Below are 21,450 nucleotides of genomic sequence, written 5' to 3' on the forward strand. Positions count from 1 at the left end.
TTGCATTTTAACATCCACCCCGCGCACCTTGTCTCAATATTCATTTAGAAAAAGCATTAGCAGAGGGGAGCCAGTTTAGCTCGTGCTGATTTGCGGCGCCTTCCGTCCGTGAAACCAGGGTTCGACTCCGGGCTGCTCCCTGTTCCCTTCTCTACCTCTGCCGGTTCCAAGCCCAGTTTGAGAAGGTTGCATCAGGAAGGGCATCCAGCGTAAAACATAGCCAAATTTACCATGCGACTTGTTCGCTGATGGGAGAAGCAGAAAGTGGAAGATTAGCAGAGGGGAGGCGGGGCGATGATGTCACTGCTTTCTCCGTGTGTCCGGCTGCTGACTGACGCACACGCACCAGGCGCAGACTGTGTTAGCGGCAGAGACGAGGGTTTTGTGATGGTTGTGAACTTCTGATGAGTTTCCACAGCTTCTCAGGACTATATAGCTGCATGTCCGCCTTCTGCGGTCCTCCTGACGCACCGCGGACAAGCTTTGTTCTTCGGAGCACAGCGGAGCGTGAAGCTCCCGACGATCGCTGAAGGCGGAAATGCTGCTACGATCTGAGAAACCATCATATGAATTTGTGTTTCCAGTCTTACGATTCACATCTTCTGATTCGCGAGGGCACTAAAGGAACAATCTGCTGCATTTTTCACATTAAGATCACCTAAAACCGGGTCCTGTTCAAAAACCGCTGGACCCGGCCTGCTCAAACCTGGATTCCTGGATCTTAATAAATCAAACAGCAAATTCACCGCAAAGCTGCATATAAATGTGTAAATATCTGGGAATTACATCAGTCTTTATTTTGTTCTGGACACCACTGGAAACACAAATTCATATGATGGTTTCTCAGATCGCCGCAGCATTTCCGCCTTCAGCGATCATCGGGAGCTTCGCGCTCCGCTATGCGAAGGCAGCTGGCGGTCTGAAGAACAAAGCTTGTCCGCAGTGCGTCAGGAGGAGGACCGCAGAAGGCGGACATGCTGTTATGTAGTCCTGAGAAGCTGTGGAAACTCATCAGAAGTTCACAACCATCACAAAACCCTCGTCTCTGCCGCTAACACAGTCTGCTCCTGGTGCGTGTGTGTGCGTCAGTCAGCGGTCGGACACACGGAGAAAGCAGTGACGTCATCGCCCCGCCTCCCCTCTGTTAATGCTTTTTCGAAATGAATATTGTGACAAGGTGCGCGGGGTGGATGTTAAAATGCAAATGCAATCCCCTCTTTGCATTTTCGTTTTAATTATGACACAGAATAAGCGGTTTTAAGTATAAAATGAAAAAGCATTTTGAAATATTGCTTTTTCTTTTTAATTTTGAGTCAAAAAATGCAGCTTCATTTTGAAAATGAAAAAGCATTTTTGGTTTTGACTTTGCTTTTTATTAATGCTACATAATCGCTTCCATACAAAACAAGGTTGAGTGTTCCACCTTTAACATGTGTGGACCCAGACACATGCTGAATAGAATTAAAAGAGTCCATGAGACTGAAACCTCTGGCAAAGAGGTCAGAGTCATGATTAATGTGTATGTTAAAATCACCAACCATGATCAGGTTAGACAGCTTCATAGTGGAAGATAAAAAGTCACACAAACACACACCATACATAACAATAAAATAATAGTTCATAAAATAGAAGTTCATATCAGTAAGATTTGTTAAACAGCCGTACCGAACCAAAACGTATGGAACTGAGCCCTATGAGACTCTGAATGGAACCAAATTGAGATTTTAGCATATCGTTACACCCCTAGACATAAATCTGATGGAGAAATCAATAGAATCTGCAGTTTGGATCAGTTTCTATTGAAAAAGGCTGCATAAATATGACAGACAGCTTTCAGGTTCAGATGCAGTTCTGAAAAACAGCAGAAACATGATCTGATGGAGGCTCTCATTTATCCACATTATTCTTCCAAACAGCCCAATCAAGTTGGCCCAAAGGCACATTGGCAGAGCAACATGTTGTCTATGAAGAACCTACTCAGCTGTGCTACAAATAACAACAAACATCCAAACCACAACGGTAAACAATCAAGACCAACACAACTGTCAACATCCAGAATCCAGCAAATATCCCAAACAGAACATTATTACCCACAATGCACCTGCACAGGTCCTGCAGCAGACAGGGTCTTTCCAATAACTTTATTAGTCTCATCTTTTTAAAACTGAAAAGATTTTTCTTCAGCATTTAAAACAGAAAACAGGAAATGAAAATATTTGACAATCCACGTGATGAGAAGCTGCAGAAAGACTGAAATCCATCAGATTGTAAAAACGTAGAGGTGGTCCTTTGATGATGATGATGTGATGAAGATCAGACACTGATGTCACTGATGTTCTGGCTGTTAATGGGCTGGATGTGGGTCCTGGTGGTGCTGAAGAATGAAAGATCCTTCTACCTGCAGTCATTCCTGAAGGAAGCTGATTGCAGCTGTTCTCTCCTGACAGATGGAATGATGGGAAATGAAGTTCATGTTGAAGTGTGGTCCAAGCAGAACAGAAAGGTCTCACCTCAAAGTCAGGACTTGGATCAGCTGCTGTTCTCTGGGAGCGTGCACGTGCTGCTGCATGTGCTTCTGTCATGGCGTTCTGGATGAGCTGCTGAGGTCTGTTTGCATCAAGACTCTCAGCTGCTTTAGTCCAACTGCTGAGCCATGGAACAATGGAGCCGTTTCTGAAGGAAGAGGATCAAACATGATGCTCTGCATCCGTTTGCTTCAGGAAGTGGAGGTTTTTTAGAGTCTCCAGACTGTTTCTGAACGGCCAAAGAAAAGCAGCTGATGTGGTTCTGTCTCCAACCAGCAGGGAGCGCTCTCAGCCGGACAGAACAGATCCTCAATGCTGCTCTGAGAAGGACTCTTCTGTTCCAGAAGCAGAGACTGTTCACATCCAGGAGAATCTGGACTCCAATGAATCCCAGAGAATCTCCTCTCTGCTGTTTGGACACTTTGACCAGCAGAGGGCAGCAGAACTTTCAGCAACTCTGGATCTGATCCCACAAAAACAATCCATGGATGATCAGATTTCAGAAGATTTGAAGGATCAAAGACAAAGATGTTCTGAAGAGAAGATGTGAGAAGAAAGTCCAGAATGAATCCACTCTGACTTCTCCTCATGTCTCTGAAGCTTGTGTCTTCATGCCTTCACCTCAGAGTTTCTTCTGGATTCCATGTGGATCAATAATATTGATCAAGTTAAGTCAAGTCAAGTAACGTTATTTGTCAAGATCTACAATGTTGACACATACATAGAAATTGAAATTGCGTTTTCTCTTCATCTTCAGTTAAACAGGGAGACACCTTCAAATTGCACAATAAACAAACTATAAATAGAAGACACTTAAATATAAATAGTATAAAAAATAAAAGTAAAAAAATGAGTAGAGAATAAAGTGACTGAAGTATAGTTACTTAAATTTTTAACGGCACTAGAGGACTGGTGGAAGGTGCAGTCAGTGCTGATGAGGTATGTGACGTGTGTATGTCAGGGATCAGCAGAGCAGGAAGGCAACAGGGCAGCAGGAGGGGAGGGGGGGCAGGGCTGGGAGAGAGTTAAGCTTCCTGACAGCCTGGAGGAGAAAACTGTCTCTGAGTCTGCTGGTCCTGGCCTGAAGACTGCGTAGTCTTCTCCCAGATGGAAGCAGACTGAAGGAGCTGTGGGATGGATGGGTGGGGTCAACTCCAATGCAGAGGGCTTTGCGGGGGAGGCAGGTGTTGTAGATGTCCTGGAGGGGGGCACCGATGATCCTCTCAGCTGCCCTCACGATGCGTTGGAGGGACTTCCGGCAGGATGCTTTGCAGGCGCCATACCACACCGTGATGTAGCTGGTGAGGATGCTCTCCACGGCACCTCTGTAGAACGTGTGTTCTACAGAGGAGGAGAGGTTGTCTGTAATGTGCACACCCAGGAACTTGGTGCTGCTCACTCTTTCCACCGTAGTGTTGTTGATGGTCAGAGGAGCATGCTGAGTGTGCACTCTCCTGAAATCCACCACCATCTCCTTCGTCTTCTCCACGTTCCGGAGGAGATTATGGTCTCTGCACCAACCAGCCTGGTGGCTCACCTCACTCCTGTAGTTTGTCTCATCGCCGCTCCTGATGAGACCCACCATTGTGGTGTCGTCAGCGAACTTAACGTAAATGTTGGAGCTATGTGTCGGAGTGCAGTCGTGGGTCAACAGGGTAAAGAGGAGGGGGCTCAGCACACATCCCTGGGAGGCCCCTGTGTTCATCATGATAGTACTGGATGTGTTGCTGCCGACTCGCACTGCTTGTGGTCTCCCCGTCAGGAAGTCTAGCAGCCAGTTGCACAGAGGTGTGTTGAGCCCCCAGCTGAGCCAGTTTGTTCTTGAGAAATGCAGAAATGTGTGCTGCAGATCCCATGTTAGCCACTAGAGGGCAGCACAGCAGCTTCAGTCTTTGTCATTGTTGCTGTGTGAGCCTGAAGGAGCTTCAAAGTGAGCTGCAGCTTGGTTCAGACAAACCTCCACATTCACACACAGATGTGATCCTGAAGAAGTGTGAACAGAACATTTCAGGAGAACTCTTCAGTCCAGAACATGAGCCTGCATTGTTCCTGAAACTGGGATCAGAGTTCTGCTCTCTGCTCCAACAGAACCACCTTCATGAGCTCCTGGTTTCTTCTGGATCCTCCAACATTCAGACGCTCTCTGACTGAGTTCATGTCTGCACAGAAACCTTCAGGATTCTCTTCTTCCACACGTCTTTCACTCTGAAACTCTCTTCTGAATGTGGATCATCTCAGTCAGACGTTCAGCAGCATCAGAGCCGTGCATGTGCTCCTCCTCATGAGTCCTGAAGCTGCACCGTCAGCTGCAGAGCTTCAGAGCTGCTTCCTTCTCAGACTTTCCACTTTCTTTGGCTCTCTGGCTCTGATGCTGCTGCAGAAAAACCAGCAGCTGCAGAAAAACTCTGCAGAGACTCACAGAGAGAGGATGGAGGCAGCAGATGAAGCTGCTGCAGACTGGGGGCGGAGCCTGGAGACGACTGATGCATGTCAGAGGGCGGAGCTTTATCAGGATGAAGGTGCTGCTTGGATTCTGGTTTGATGATCCTAAAATCAAGACACTATAACAGGAAGTTCCTGATGTTTACTTCTCTGCTGGATTTCCATTTTCCAGTGTTTCCACAACTGATGATGTCATCAACCTGATCTCTCAAAACACTTTACTTCCTGGTTTCATTGACAGCAAATGTTCCTAAAGATCTGATCCCCTAAAAGCTCCAATAGCAGCTCAGCAGAAACTCTGATCTTTCTTGATGTGGAGGGGCGGAGCCTGAAGAGGAAGCATCTTTCTGCAGGTGGTGCTGCAGCTTTGGGCATGTTTTCCAACTCTTTAGCTACTGCTGTTCATGGAGTCGTGTCCCTCTGTTCTTGGAAAGGAGAAATGTGCAGAGAACTTTTCCCATTTCCACTCCCTCCTTTCAGCTGCTGCCCACTGTTCCCCTCTGAATCAGGAGGGAGGAGCTCTCATCTGTTCTGCCCACCCCCATCTAGAAAGACATCAGCACCACCTGAACATTCCAAAGCTCTTTTCCAACCCATTTCTACTGAGAAGGAACCAAACACATGAAGATTAGAACATCTGGAACAGGATGAGGGGGAAGGCTAAAGATTCAAGTCTGTTTGTGAGTCAAAGATAGAATGAAGACAGAAATCAATAGAAAACACAGAGTTGATTCAAAAGAACATTTATTAGGTCTGAACAGGCTGCAGGATTTTTACAGACAGCTTTCAGTTTGAAGCCTTTTGACACTAAGATGCAGTTCTGCAAACAGCCAGCAAGTGTCTCCCTTCTCCCTCCTGCTTCAATGCAGTTGGTGTTGTTGCAGCTGCATCAAAGTGATTCTCTGCATCCAGAGGCTGTCATTCCTCACTAAGATCCACTCTGTTCATTCATGTCCTCTGGAGAAAACAGGCTTGATGCTCAGAAAGTTTCTACTAGTTTAGACATTCTGGAAAATGATAAGATTCAACTGGATTTAGATGAAACCTCTTTAAAAACTAAAAAATGCTGTCAGCATGAAAAAGAACAGAGTTTTACCCACAAAACACCAAAGAAAAAGGAAGTTCAACCAGAAAACTGTGGAAAACATCAATCAAAGCAAATCTCTGAGTCTTTAAAACTACATGAGTCAATATTTGATCATCAACAGAACAGAGATGATAGAAAAATGATTCAACTGAGAGACTTTTGTTCACTAACTGAGATCAGACGGGATTTCTGCTCCAAAAACTGACTTCAAAGGACTTGAATCCAAACCAGTGAGTCATGTGACCACAGCGTTTGTCCATGTCTACACTATGAACATTCTGGTCACATGACCATGTTGGAGGTTTCTGAATGAAACTCTGTGTTTGTTTGTCAATGAGAGTTTCTGGAGAACAGAAATCAAGTGTGAAAAATCTGGAACCAGAATCTAGTCATCCAGAGTTCTGGTTCTGAACATGGATCAGAACCAGGATCCGCCTGACTGGGTTTTCCTCTGACCCACACATAGATCTATGTCATCCAGAAATGTTCTGTCTGATCAATGATTCCCTCAATCCTTGATTGTTCGATCCCAAACTCACATCTGTCCATCAAATGTAGATCAAAGAAGAAAGTGATGATCTAGAAAAGAATCTGTTTGTCTGCAGGTCTGTTTTTCTCCAGATCCTGGAGCTGCTGAACATCTGAATCCAACCCATGTTTCAGATCAACACTCCAAGTTAGAATGAGAAGACGAAGTGCAGTTCTCCATCAGTCCACCGGGGGAGCTGCAGCACAATAACTGTCCACTTGATGCTGAGAGAGACAGTGGAGCTGATCTCAGGTCAGTTCCTGCTGCAGCTCTGACACTCATCTCCACTTCCTCTGATTCCTCCATCACTCTGCTCTCCACCTCCCAGGAACACCGTCCAGTCACAACATCTCTGTAGACCAGCTGCTGCTGCTCCTCTCTGCTCCTCCAGGAGGAACATCAGTTCTCCCACCTCCACCTGCAGAGAGAAAGTGTAGAGACAGAGATGAAGGAGTGTCTCCTGATCCTGGTCTGTCAGTCAGTGATGCAGCACAGCAGCAGAAAGAGCAGCAGGAGCTTCAGTCCTGTTCAGAGCAGCAGCTTCCTGTCATCTTCACCTGTTGGAGCTTCTGCTGCTCTGATTGGCTGACTGTTGTCCTGAAGCCTGTCATCATTCTCCTCAGAGCTTCACTGAGAAGCTGCAGCTTCACAGGAAACTCTGCATCTTTGCTCTCAGACTAACTTTAGGACCAAACATCTGGAAGCAGCTGGACTGACTCCAACCCTCTATTGACCTCAGAGTCTGCAGTTTGGAGTTTGGACTCTCCACCAGATCCTGGAGCTGCTCTGAAGACTGAAGGTTGTTCCAGCTCAAGTCCAGTTCTGTCAGGTGGGACGGGTTGGACTTCAGAGCTGAGACCAGAGCAGCACAGCTGGTCTTTGACAAACTGCAGTCCTCCAACCTGAATCCAGAACAAAGAGTTGAGTTTAAAGACAAAGTTCATGTTTTTCATCCTTCACTTCTTCTAAAGAGTTCAGAGCTGAAGAAGATCAGAAAGTTTAGAAAAAGTCCAAAGATGTGAAGCAACAGCAGCAGATCAGAAGAGTCCAGCAGAAGCAGAGAAGAAGAACATTCAGGAACATTCAGGACAACATGCAGCTGCTTCAGGAAAGAAGTCCAGATGTGTGAAAGTCAAACATCAGCCTGTGGCTGCATCCAAACCAACTGATGTTTCTGCAGCAACAGCAGAAAAAGTCCACTTCCTCTTTCTGCTCAGCTCTTCTCCAAACAGCACTGAATCATGGGAGAATTTCAGCAGATGATGCTGGAAAGTCTTCATCCCAGTTTTCAGGAGATGATCTTCCAGTGCTTCTCTGCTGCAGTCCTTCAAGCAGAGACTTTCAGCTCCAACAGATCAAAGCAGAGAGAAGAAGGAAGTGATGAGGAAGAGTCAGCAGCAAATGCTGGACATTGATCCCTGATCCATGACTTCAGCTCTGAATGAAGAGTCAGAAGCTGCTGGGAGCTTTGATGGATGATGTGATGATGTTTGTGGATGAAAAGGTGAGGATGTTTGTGGAGGACGTGTCTGTCAGAGCAGCATCCAGCTGCAGCATGACTCTGTCACTGTCTGCTCACAAACATCAGCCGCTGGACTCTCAGCTGCATCTGCTGAAACACAGCAGCTTGACTCAGAGTGCATGTGAGCGTGCACAGCTGCTTCTTCTGCACCCGCTTTAAAGGAGTCTGTTGGAGCAAAGACACAAAGAAGAGCTGATGGCTGCAAGCAGAAATGTGTGGAGCACAAATGTCAGCAGACAGCTTTGAAACAAGCAGCTGCAGGAAGAAAAGAAGAAGTTCTTCTGCAGATCTTTGAAGAGAACAAGCAGCTGCAGAAAGATGCTGCTGCAGATCAGAATCTGGACATTTCTGCTCACTGTGGATCAACACAACTTTGTCATCATATTGATCTGAACACAACTAAAACATGGAGTCTGACCTCAGAGTCTGCAGTCTGCAGTCTGGACTCTCCAGAAAACCATACAGATGAAGAACTCCTGAATCCTGCAGGTTGTTGAAACTTAGGTTCAGTTCTGTCAGATTAGACGGGTTTTTCTTCAGAGCTGAGACCAGAAATTCACAGCTGTTCTCTGACAAACAGCAGAGCCTCAACCTGCAATGAGACAGAAAAGTGTGTTCAGGAGCAGTGATGCAGCTGGAGCTCCAGGAACTTGGTCCATTCAGTCAGGTGGGACCCGCCCTGATGACAGACTGACAGATGACATTTTCACTATTTGCTCATTTCTTTTGGATGTGGACCCAAAAACATGATCATGAATGAAAATGCAATAGATTAGAAATGACTTGAAATGAAGTTAAAACAGACGAGGAATTGAAATGTCATTGATCATCGGGAATTATTAATGACTAAATATTTATAATCCAATAGATTTTGCTTTGATTTAATGCTTTTGTTGCTCCGTCTAATTTCGGAAAGGCCAACTTAAGATATTGAGTCAGAGTTTATAGTTGATGCGTCCTTATTAAATGAACTTCCACAGTTCAAGTTCTTCATTTCCAGATGTTTACTTCCCAAAAAGGTTGTTTATAGGTTGCTCTGTAGCTTCACAAAACTAACGAAAAAATGTGCATCTGGCTACGTCATATATCTCAGTCAATAGAACTACTGGGCTCCTAAATTGATCTGTTCTTTTGCAAATCCAGTAAAAAGTGTTGTAGGTTGTTTAAATGGCTCAAATGTAACCTGCCCCTAATTGATAAAGTCTGAATACTTATCAATTGTTACACAAACACAAAGAGCCATTATACCATCTACGATAACACAAATTAACCATACATACATGCATTTGCATAAAGCACAACATAAATATCCTCTACTCATTTGGTTCATTTTCACAGATACTACGGCTGCTGTCACTTCATCCTGGGAATGGTGACCATCTTGAGTGGTGCCACTCTTGTCTTTCCCATCAGGAATGAAGCAAACTTCTGGTCATTTTAATTTGTCAGCAGCAGGTAGGATACGGTTCCATAGCCATTATTGCTGGTGTCTGAAAAGTGGTGAAGCTGTGCTGTTTTGATCACACCAAATCCTGCGGGTTTGATGCACCTTATGATGTAAAAAGATGACAACTTCTGAAAACCAGTCAACCACCTTTGCCATTTTTTTGCTTGTTCTTCTGACACTTCCCCATCCCAGGACCTTTCTTCTTTGCAGAGCTCTCTTAGAAGTATCTTGGAAGTTAGGGTGAAAGGTACCAGGAACCATAAGGGATCATAAGCTGAACTTACAACTGAGAGGATTCCTCTTCTAGTACATGGTTTTTGCTGTACCTCAATCCTGAACTTAAACGTTTCAGATTTTGTTCACCACTGTATGCCTAGCACCCTCTCTGTTGGTAACTGATCGTTGTCTAGATCGAGATCTTTTATTGCTGAAGCCCTGTCTTCTGGGATTGACATTAGGAGTGCTCTGGAGTTGTTTGTCCACTTGCTCAAGTTAAATCCTCCGCTGAGGCACAATGCTCTCAAGTTCTTTGACAGTGAGATGGCCAGCTCATTGGATGACACTTCGATCAGTCAATCATCAACATAAAAGTTGTTCAGGATTGTTTCAACTGCCTCAGGTGCTGCCCAGTCTCTTCCATCTTCCGCTTTTTCTTTCAGCGCAAATGCGGCACAACTTGGGGAAGAAGTTGCTCCGAACAGATGCACATGCATTCTGTAGTCTGCTGGTTTTAATCTCAGGTTGCCGTCTGGCCACCACAGAAATCGCCACATCCAAATCTTCTTCGAGCACTTTCACTTGATGGAACATGGAATCCATGTGTGCCATCATGCCCATCCTTCCTGAATCTTGTCAGAACTCCTACAAGAGTATTTGTAAGGTTTCGGCCTTGAAGAAGTTGATTATTCAACGATATTCCTTGATATAAAGCAGCACAGTCAAAGAGAACTTTTAATTTCTTCTTTTTGGGGTGACAAACTTGTAAAAAAATATTGAGTTGGATCGACGTAAGAAATTAGGTTGAATAAATTTAACTCAATTACTTGTTAACAATATAATTAATACATTTAAGTTGGAGACCGTATTTTCACGACCATAGGGCGCAGTCTCAGTCACGGGGAATTTTTCCATCTTTGACACATACAAAAGGCGCACCAGTGTTAAGGCGCTGGCACGTTAATGCCCCGTTCAGACCCTCAGTGCTTCTAGAGTGGGTTAATAAAAAATCCAGTCTCTGTTCTTTAGAGAAAACATTTTTTTTTGTTTTTGTTCTCCTTAACTGAATAACACAAACTGAATGGTCACTCACTTTCGCGCTCTTGTCTCCCTTTCTCCTTATCCTACACAAGCCTAGACACTCAGCACAGACACAGAGGTACGCAGTACGTGCCATCACGTCTCCTTTGGTCCTTTCTATATGCGCTAGAAAAACCTGCTCCTTTCAGCACATACACACAGACTTGCGCCAGTCTGTCTCTGCATTTCTCCTATGCGCTAGTGAAAATAGCAGCTTAAAGTGTGGATGCCATGCTTTGAACAACTTTGTCAAATAAAAAAGCCCTTTAAACGCTGATTCTATTGATACCAATAGTTCGCGTCGAAAAAAATCCGAAGCATATGAATAATAGACATCTTTCGAAGGAATCAGAGATTTGGATCTGCCGCTAGAGCGCAGGCTGGAAGTGAACCCGATATAACCTGTGACGTCATGAAAGGCGTTGACTTTCGCAGTTCCGCTTCGGACAGCATGTAAACAAAACAGGTAGTCTTCGTTTCTCTCGTGTTTAAATCTGTTAATCATCAACATGCCAAGTCGTTGTGTGGCAGCTGGATGTAGCAATACATCTAGTGAAAGTGTATCTGTGTATAAAATTCCCAAAACAAGAAACGCTGCTGAAAAGGGGAAAGTTCAAGAAGGTGGACGGCGAAGGATTTTTCCCTCCAGATCTGCAGGAGAGAAGTCTGCGTTTTCGAAGGGACAAAAACCGGGACACAAACGAAGAATTTTGAACGGAGAGTTGGGAGGAGGATCTTGGCTTCTGAGTCGAGGAAAGGCGGGTGAGCTGGAAGCGAGCGAGCCGTTTTCTGGGTCGGAGAGGACGGCGCTGGAGTCGGGAGCGGAGGCTGCTAAGCTAGTGTGCATCACGATGGATCACATTGAGGCGAAGTAGTCGTGTTTTCTGTTGTCCTTGGATCCAACTGGAGTATTTCAACGCACTCAATGTTTTGCAAGAGAAGCAACAGGCCTGCAACGTTTTTTTTCTTTTGCTTTTGAGGTGCCGGTACCGTGAGTAAACTGAACTGTGTGTGTGTGTGAGCGCGCGCGCGCACGAGAAAAGGTTTCAAACGGGTTCAAACGGGTAAAACTGTTAATGTTCCACAGTTGTTAATGGTATACAGTGACTTTGTTAACTAAAGAGTAGTACCATCTGGGAAACTTTTATTTTGTGACATTTATTTTGTAAATTGGGTTGAAAACCAGTGTTTACCTTTGTTTAGATTAGGCCAAAAGGGGACATTTTGAGTATATTTTAGGGTAAGTGGAGTAATTTAATTTTATACATTTTTTAGACTTACTGGAGTCTAGCCGAATCTTCATGCTGGCTATCGTCATCGGCATGATCACTAGACCTACTACTTTCTGCTATATCCTCCTCACTTTCGCAAAAGGGTTCGAATCGATACGGTTGCAAAAGTGACTCATCATCATGATAATCTCCGCAACTTTCCTCTTCATCTTTCTGTTCATCTGATGATAAATCGCTAATAGAGACGGTAGCATCACTCTGTGCTTCGCTATCGGTGCTAGCCATGTTGTCTTCCTTGTCTTCCTTTCGTTACGTCACAAACAGGGCGGCGCGAATTCGGCGGAATGCGTGAAGCCGGCGGCCGTCCTCGTTGTTTATATTGCATTTTTCGCTATTTATTCTTTTTCGAAAAATATTAAAAACAATCGCAACATGAAATAGAAACTATTTACTATATCTTGGCTTATTAAAATAGGCCATGTCACCCACACTTTAAAGCAGTGGGCAAGCTGCTTTTCTGCTTACTCCTCCTGTACTGAAATGGTTGCGGGTTATCAATCAATCAATCAACCAATCAATCAATCAATCAATCAATCAAACTTTGTTTATAAAGCACTTTTCATGTTGTAGTATAACACAAAGTGCTTTCCATAAAAAATAACAAAATAAATAATATGAAAACAAGCAAGAAAATGAAAATAAACAAGCACAAAATTGAGAAATAAATAAAAATAGGGGCCCCCTTCCTGTACCTACACATCCCCCAACTTCTTTCACATCTCCCACTCCCAATGAGAAATAGAAACCAGCGTCTGGGCCCCCAGGCCACAGGACAGGAGCGATTAGTCGTACCAGGCGGCTATGAGGTAGAAGGAGCATAGAAGGCTTTAAAATGTAGATAAAGTCGTGAAAAAACAGAAATATATATATATATATATATATATATATATATATATATATATATATGCATCACAATGAAAATAGAAATGACATAGAAACTCGTGCGTTTACTTTGTCCATACTTTTTCTCCAAGCAGAAACTCTTTCTTTTGCTGATGATGCAGCTGTGTTCCTTTTTTATTGACGTATAATCTTCATACACCACCATTTAAATCTCAGACTCGTCTCACTGAAGGACAGCGCTCTCTTTTTTTCACCACGCGCTTCCATGGTGACTCCAGAAATCAGCGATCCATTGAGAATGTCTTTATGTACTTGACGTGCACGTGCATTAACCCAGGGTTACCAAGTCAAGCATAATAACACTAACTCATATCCGGTCTTTTGGAACCGACACACCCAGAGTAAGCAAGTTCAGGCGGATTTCAGCCAGAGTTCAGGATTAAAGTCAGGCTAGTTTATAGATGCCGTCTTGAATATCCCCCTGGAAAAGATTCTTGGACATTCCATTGTGATTTGCTCACTTGAATGCTCACTTGAATGAACGTAAATGTGTTTCTGCACAGGATTTGAATCCTGATATTGATGGACGGAAGTTTCAGGAGAGAAAGGTTAACTCCAAATTCTTCTGGTAGTGTAAGGGTTTCATCTGGTTCTGCTGTTAGTCTAAGGGTTTCAGCTGGTTCTGTTGGTAGTCTAAAGGCCCGTACACACCGGGACGAATATTCGCCAGGCGTTATTCGCCAGCGTTTTTCGCCACGTTTTTTGTGTTCACACCCAGGCGATTTTCGCTGACGATGAGTGGAGTGAACATGCAATTTCATTCCCTGACATTAGATGGCGCTTAATGTAAAACAGAAATACTCCTGTACACAAGGTGGCGCTGCGCAACTTTACGCTTCTTAAAGTCGCTTTTCACTCAGAAGAAGAGAGCAAGTATTTACACGCTTGTCAGAATCAAACAAAGAAAACATGACTATTTCAAGCACCAGTAGCTCCAACTGGTGCTTGGTTCGGGGATGTTTTAGAATGTCCGTCATTATTGCTTCGCGGCTGTGTAGACGCTACTTGGCGTCTATCTTCTTCGCTGGTATGTTTGCTTAGCAAGGCAGTTTTGTGTTTGAGCGCCCCCAAGTTGTGTTTTACTGTAACTTCAGAAGCTCCAGACACGTGAGCAAAAGCGCCGTTCTCATTGGTCGAGTAGATTTCGACGCGACGCGTCGAAAAAAAAAAACGAACCCGAGGCGTTTTTTTTTTTTGACGCTTTAACGCCTGGCGTTTTTTCGCGTCGGTGTGCACACTCTCGTTGGTGCCCTTTGTTTAGTCACGAGGCGTTAAACGTCGGCGAAAATCGCCGGCGAAATTCGTCCCGGTGTGAACAGGCCTTAAGGCAGTGTTTGTCAACCAGCGTGCTGCGGCACACTAGTGTGCCGTGAGAGATGGTCAGGTGTGCCGTGGGAAACTTCCCTCATTCACTGATCTTAAAGCATTTACCATCTCCAGGTTATCAGCTCTGTGTTCATCCTAACACTTAGTAGTTAGGAATATGAAAGGTCGTAAAATACTTCTACTTTGTGTTTATTTGATTCTAATAAAAACATTTTGAATGATGGTGCTGTGATTTAGCTGCAACTAAAGCCATTTTCTGAAAAGTCCCTCCCCTTCAACTGTCTCCACCAATCATTCTTGGAGTCTCAATCACACATCATCAGTCTGACCAATCAGAAGTGGTTAAGGTCTTCACTTCCTACTTCTGATTCTGCTCATAAAGTCTCTCAGTTCCAACAAAAACACCAGCTAAAGCTTGTCTTTAGCGGTGTGCTTTCCACAGAATCCGCTGTCAGACCGTGAAACAAGTGAACAAAACAATGAAACTCAGAGAAGCGAGTCTGTCTGGGGTATAGCAGCTTTTGGCACTACATCTCCCACGATGCATTGAGTTAAAGTGACTGCGTCTAAGCGCACGAGTCTTACTTGTAACGTCGAGAAACCACAACGAACACACATCAAACAGTTTTTAAATCTTCCAACCTAACTTTTATTTACATCTTTCAGAAAAAAAACAGCTGAAACTTCCAGCTTTTTCTGCAACAATTATCACAAAAATGTTTGTGAGATTGCAGAGGGACTGTAAATCAATACAGACTTTGAGTTTCTCTTTTTTTGGATGTGCCGTGGCTCAAAAAAGTTGAAAAACCCTATTTTGTGACAGTGACACTATTCGCAGGTTGGATGTTATAACAAAAATGTAATCCCCTCTTTGCATTTTCATTATAATTATGACACAAAATAAGTGGGTTTTTAAGTAGAAATAAAAAAGCATTTTGAAGGACTGATTTTTAATATTAATTTTGAGTCATTTGATGCAGTTACATTGTAAAAATTAAAAAGCATTTCTGTTCATCCATTTTAATTGTCAAATTAGACATTTCTAAATGAATTTTGCTACACATTTACCAGAGAACTTTTTGAAAATGAAATGTCAAATACTATTTTCTTTATCATTTAATTAAACGACAGAATGAGCAGTGTTGAAGAAGAAAATGAAAAAGCATTTTGGTGCATTGCTTTTTCATTTTAATTTTCAGTGAAAAAATGCAGCTTCATTTAGAAAATGAAAAAGCATTTCTGGTTTTGACTTTTTTTTTAATGCTACAGAATCCCTTCCATAGAGCTGTCTATTCTAGATTCAATATTTAAAGGCAAGGCAAGGCAAGGCAAGTTTATTTGTATAGCACAATTCGTACACAAAGTAATTCAAGGTGCTTCACAAAACAGAAAAATGCATTAAAATCACAATAAATCATAGAAATAATCAACATAAAATTTACTTTAAAAGAAAAGGAAAAAAAAAAAAAAAAAAAAAAAAAAAAAAAAAAAAAAAAAAGATTTAAAAAGAAAGGAAGGAAGGAAAGGTGCAGATAGGACCTTTCAGTCATATACACGGCTAAACAGAAATGTTTTAAGTCTAGATTTGAACATGAACACAGAAGAGGCCTGTCTTACGCCTTCAGGGAGGCTGTTCCAGATTTTAGCTGCAGAATACTGAAACGCTGATTCCCCTTGTTTAGTTCTGACTCTGGGAATCAACAGGAGGCCGGTCCCTGAGGTCCTCAGAGTACGAGATGGTTCATATGGCACTAACATGTCAGAGATGTACTTTGGTGCGTGGCCATGGAGAGACTTGTACACAAGCAGAGCTGCTTTGAAGTCTATTCTTTGAGGTACAGGGAGCCAGTGCAAAGACCTGAGCACAGGACTAATGTGATCATACTTCCTGGTTTTGGTCAGGACTCGAGCAGCAGCATTCTGGATGTACTGAAGCTGTTTTACAGCTCGTTTGGACAGGCCGGTGAGCAGGCCGTTACAGTAGTCTAACCTACTGGAGACAAATGCATGAATAAGTATCTCCAGGTCTCGCTTTGAGATTATGTTTTTGATTTTGGCAATGTTTTTCAGGTGGTAAAATGCCGCTGATGTTACTGACTTGATATGGCTGTTAAAGTTCAGGTCAGAGTCCATGATTACCCCTAGATTTCTGACTTGATTTGAGGGTTTAAGAGACAGAGAATGAAGGTAGCTGCTGACAATTTCTCTTTGTTTCTGTGGGCCAAAAACAATAACTTCGGTCTTGTCTGAGTTTAGCTGGAGAAAGTTGTTCTGCATCCACGCGCTGATCTGTTGGAGGCAGTGGTTGAGAGAATCCACCGGCCCATATTCACCTGTTGTCAGTGACACATAGATCTGAGTATCATCTGCATAGTTGTGATAAGATATGTTATTACTGCGTATTAACTGCCCTAGTGGCAGCATGTAGAGGTTGAACAGAAGGGGTCCCAGGATCGATCCCTGGGGCACACCACAATTCAAGCCCATGTAGTCTGAGACACAACTCCCAATTTCAACAAAATATTTCCTGTCTTCTAGATAAGACTTGAGCCAACTTAGGGCAGATCCAGAGATGCCAACCCAGTCTTGGAGTCTGTGCAAAAGGATCCCATGATCAACAGTATCAAAGGCAGCGCTCAAAGATCTTTTCAAACTTTTTTCTTCAAATAGATTTGAAGTAGAATCCTTTAAATGGTTTTCTGAAAACTGGAAGCTGAAAACTAATTTGTGTCCCGGTGCCTCTGTCAGTGCTCCTCCCCCTCCCACCTCTGCTCTGCTCTACATAAGTAGACCCAGCTCCAGTATTCTTCGCCAGTTTGTTAACCCTGATGGTGCCTAGTCTCTCTCTGAGCTCTATGTCTGGCCCCTTTACCTCTTACCTCTCACTAACCTCGCCTTGTTTTTGTGCTTCAGGTTTCTCTTGCCACGAGAGTCACCTGAGTCTGACACCACCTTGAGCAGCAGCTTCTCTCCCTTAAAGATCCTCAGCTTCGGCGCTCCTCAAGATCTCCAGCCACGCCACTTGCAGAGAACTCCAGCCACGGCGCTCGTCAAGATCTCCAGCCAAAACCTCTGGACCCCACTCAGGTTCGCCACAGAACCTCGCCTGAACCTCCACTCAGGTTCGCCACAGAAACTCGCCTGGATCTCCGCCCCTGCCTCGGCCTAAGACTCATCAACGTCTCCAGCTACGATAACCCACAATACTTCCTGGATCAGCAAAATAAAAATCTCTACTGACGTTACCACTTGCCTGTCTTCTCCTTCCGGGTTTCAGCATCTGGGTCGGTCTCGTGTTCTTATCATGACAAATTTGGACGCCAACTTGAACTTTCTACAGGCCGATCTGTGAACATTTTTTCTGACATAAAATGGATCTGTGTTCTAAAATAGGTTGAAGATCCTGATTTACAAGATCCTGATTAAAACAGATCAGTTTCTATAAATCATCAGAACAATCAATTCAATTGAAAATCTAAACCAATCATCAGTTTGTTTCTAACCCGGCTGTAGACAGAAAATCTTCCAGTGAAACATCAGAAACTTCTTCACCTGATCCGTTCTTCTCATCCTTCAAGGAGTTCCACTTCTTTACTGACCTCAGAGTCTGCAGTCTGCAGTCTGGACTCTCCAGAAAACCACACAGATAAAGAACTCCTGAATCCTGCAGGTTCTGGTTCTCACTCAGGTCCAGTTCTGTCAGATTAGACGGGTTTTTCTTCAGAGCTGAGACCAGAACTTCACAGCTGATCTCTGACAAACTGCAGTACTCCAACCTGCAATCAGACAGAAAAGTGTGTTCAGGAGCAGTGATGCAGCTGGAGGTCCAGGAACTTGGTCCATTCAGTCAGGTGGGACCCGCCCTGATGACAGACTGACAGATGACATTTTCACTGTTATCGCATTTCTTTTGGAATTTGACCCAAAAACAAGATCATGAATGAAAATGCAACAGATGAGAAATGACTTGAAATGAAGTTAAAACAGACGAGGAATTAAAATGTCATTGATCATCATGAATTATTCATGACTACATATTTACAATCCGATAGATTTAAAGCTTCCATTTCAAAAATGTCAGATTAAATTGTATTTCTTTATCTTAATCCTAAATTGTAAAATGCATTTTCAAATGATCACATTGCAGAAAAACAGCTGAAAAAATCTTTAGTTAGCCTCTGAAAGCATTTCCTGACACCTCTAAACTGTAGAGGGGCCTTGAAAACCACGAGGATCTACGGGGCCCAAAAGGTCTGAAGAGAAGCTGCTGATGGTTCTGCTGATAGTCTAAGGGTTTCAGCTGGTTCTGCTGTTGGCCTAAGGGTTTCTGTTGGTGCTGGTTCTGCTGTTAGTCTAAGGGTTTCAGCTGGTTCTGCTGGTAGTCTAAGGATTTAAGATGGTTCTGCTGATAGTCTAAGGGTTTCTATTGGTTCTGCTTTTATTCTAAGGGTTTCAGCTGGTTCTGCTCTTAGTTTATCGGTTTCTGCTGGTTCTGCTGTTCGTCAAAGGGTTTCACCTGGGTCTGCTGTTAGTCGAAGGGTTTCTATTGGTTCTGCTTTTATTCTAAGGGTTTCAGCGGGTTCTGCTGTAAGTGTAAGGGTTCCTGTTGGTTCTAATTTTATTCAAAGGGTTTCAGGTGGTTCTGCTGGTAATCTAAGGGTTTCAGCTGGTTTTGCTGTTAGTCTAAAGGGTTTCAGCTGATTCTGCTGGTAATCTAAGGGTTTCAGTTGGTTCTGCTGGTAGTCTAAGGGTTTCAGCTGGTTCTGCTGTTAGTCAAAATGTTTCTGCTGGTGCTGCTGTTGGTCGAAAGGTTTCAGCTGGTTCTGCTGTTAGTCTAAGGGTTTCAGCTGGTTCTGCTGGTTGTCTAAGGGTTTCTGCTGGTTCTGCTGGTAGTCTAATCAAATCAAATCAAATCAAACTTTATTTATAAAATAGCGCTTCTCATGCATTTTGTGCAGCTCGAAGCGCTTTAACATTAAAAACAGAAAACACACAACATTACAGTAAAAACCCAACCCACCCTTCACCCTTCCCACTCCCCTCCATTAAAACAGATGACCCATGACAATAACTATTAACTATGCAAGTTTGAATAAATAAATAAATAAATAAATAAATGAATAAACAAACAAACAAACAAACAAGTAAGGCTTGGCTCTGCTGAGAGGAACCAGTATTTGGGAATCTTTTCATAACAGGAGCCAGCCTGGCAATTAGAACATCGCCACAGCGCCCACCCAGATTGGGACAACACCAGGGTCCACTTCACAGCCGTGAAGCTGCAAAGTTAGACCCCAGCCGCCCCATCAAGGGCAAGAACTGCAGCAACAACCACTGATCAAGCCGGCAAGTCCTGGAGGGACACAAGAAACACTGGGGCTAAAATCATGATAAGATACTAAAATTAAAGACTAGAGATCTGCAGGTTTACTCAATTGCGCCAAAACTCTCCTTTCTCTGATTTTCCACTCTAGTCTGCACTCACACTTGTGTCTGTGAGCGTGTGTGTGTGAATGTCCACGCTCACATGACCTGCTGTGTCTTTGACCTCGGTCAACTTCCAGGCAGGTTTGATCAGGATGACTAGTCTGTCATTAGTTTGAGTTCTGTTTTTTTTTTCTGAAATCTGTCAAATGTTTCAACACCGGAACCTTTGGTTGTCATGGAAACATCTTTGTTCTACATAAAATCTAAGCAGCTGTTTTCTTCCACTGCAGACTCTTCAGAGAATCAAAGATTTTCAATTTGTGGAAAATCCAAAAAATCTTTAAATCCTAACGTTTCTGCTACAGTGAAGAACTACAAATGTAGAAATGAACCAACCAGCAGCGTCAATGTTCTGACCTCAGAGTCTGTAGTCTGCAGTTTGGACTCTCCAGTCCAGAACACAGAACCTTCATGGATGAATCCTCTAGGCTGTTGCTGCTCAGGTACAGTTCTGTCAGGTTTGACGGGTTGGACTTCAGAGCTGAGGCCACAATTTTCCATTGAGTCTCTGAGAGTTCACAATATGTTGAAAGTCTGTGAAGAGAAAGAAAGACAGAAACAGGTGATCTATGATGAATTCAGGCTGTGATGAAGTTCCAGTTGGACAATTGTCTCTTCATCAGAGCTTCATCTTCATCATGAAACATTCCTCCTCATCAGTCTCTCTCAGACCTTCATCTTTCTTTTATCTGCAGCTGGAGGAGAGAAGGTGGAGCTCCATGGAGCTTCATGCTGCCCTCAGTCTGTCAGTGATCTGAGGTCTCAACCCCAAAGTTCACAGTAGAACGTCTGGATCACAGAGACTGACAGCTGTCACTCTGACCATGATGATGATGATAATGATGATGGTTGAATGTGGATAGTTTCTAAGGCTGTGTCCGAATTCCTACCCTAATCCCTAACTACTAAAACCCTATATAGTGCGGCACTATATAGTTCTCTGGATTTTCAAAGCAATTCGGACACCCATGCTCTCTACTTCTTTCTTTCGGGTCTTGTTCATATGGCGCTTGACAAGAAAACAAAGTGGCGCATTACGGCCACCACCTGGTCTGAACATGACATGAACAATTTGTGAGTTAAACCTAAAGTTGTTGTTTTTTTTGTTAAAGTTTAGCATTTGTTAGTAATTGTGCTCAGGGTTCCACCATCTGCTTGGCAAGAGTTTGACATACTTTTTCCATACTGGTGTATGAATTGTATAGTCTAATTACATGAAACAGTCTTGTGAGTTCAGAGAAAGTTTTTGCATTTGTAACCCAGATGAAAATCACTTTAAATTTGCCGGTTGCCTAGCACTGTGTAAATCCCGCGAGACTATAAATCTTAGGGTGACGTGGCTTTCCTTTTTGGGAGACCTGTCAAAGCACCAACAGGTATGCATGTACGAGGGAGCTGGGCTGTGTACCGCTGCTGCAGATCGGCATTCTTTACCTAAAGCCCGGATTCAAATCAGCATGGTTAAGCAAAAAGTGAACTGGTGAGTGCAGCAATGATTGAGACAGCTGAATGAATTGTTTGTTTATGAGAGGATTTGGTTAAAATGAAGGTTAAAATGAACAATTTTTCTGCTTGATAAAAGCAGCTTTTGGTT

General features: G+C 43.4%; 2 protein-coding genes and 1 long non-coding RNA gene across 4 annotated transcripts in view; 2 read left to right on the forward strand and 1 right to left on the reverse strand.

Annotated features, from left to right (window-relative positions):
• LOC144986899 (uncharacterized) overlaps positions 1-21,450 on the forward strand; it is a 181,993-nt gene that overhangs the window by 32,442 nt on the left and 128,101 nt on the right. The gene's annotated exons all lie outside the window — the stretch shown is intronic.
• LOC111949070 (NACHT, LRR and PYD domains-containing protein 12-like) overlaps positions 6,839-21,450 on the reverse strand; it is a 350,272-nt gene continuing 335,660 nt past the window's right edge. For both annotated transcript variants that reach the window (XM_078934387.1, XM_078934394.1), the window contains 4 exons: positions 17,969-18,145; positions 8,524-8,697; positions 7,318-7,485; positions 6,839-7,001 (listed from right to left, as the gene is read on the reverse strand). In XM_078934387.1, coding sequence (XP_078790513.1) covers positions 6,983-7,001; positions 7,318-7,485; positions 8,524-8,697; positions 17,969-18,145 — 538 coding nt within the window. In that variant the 3' untranslated portion in view covers positions 6,839-6,982. The remainder of the gene's footprint in view (positions 7,002-7,317; positions 7,486-8,523; positions 8,698-17,968; positions 18,146-21,450) is intronic.
• LOC144988511 (uncharacterized) lies at positions 8,660-17,614 on the forward strand. Its single transcript, XR_013652437.1, has 3 exons — positions 8,660-8,772; positions 9,444-9,560; positions 17,283-17,614. It is a non-coding gene; the product is annotated as an uncharacterized LOC144988511 (long non-coding RNA).

This window comes from Oryzias latipes, chromosome 2, assembly GCF_053564925.1.
Source record: "Oryzias latipes strain Hd-rR chromosome 2, Olatipes_Hd-rR_3.1".
Lineage (NCBI taxonomy): Eukaryota > Metazoa > Chordata > Actinopteri > Beloniformes > Adrianichthyidae > Oryzias > Oryzias latipes.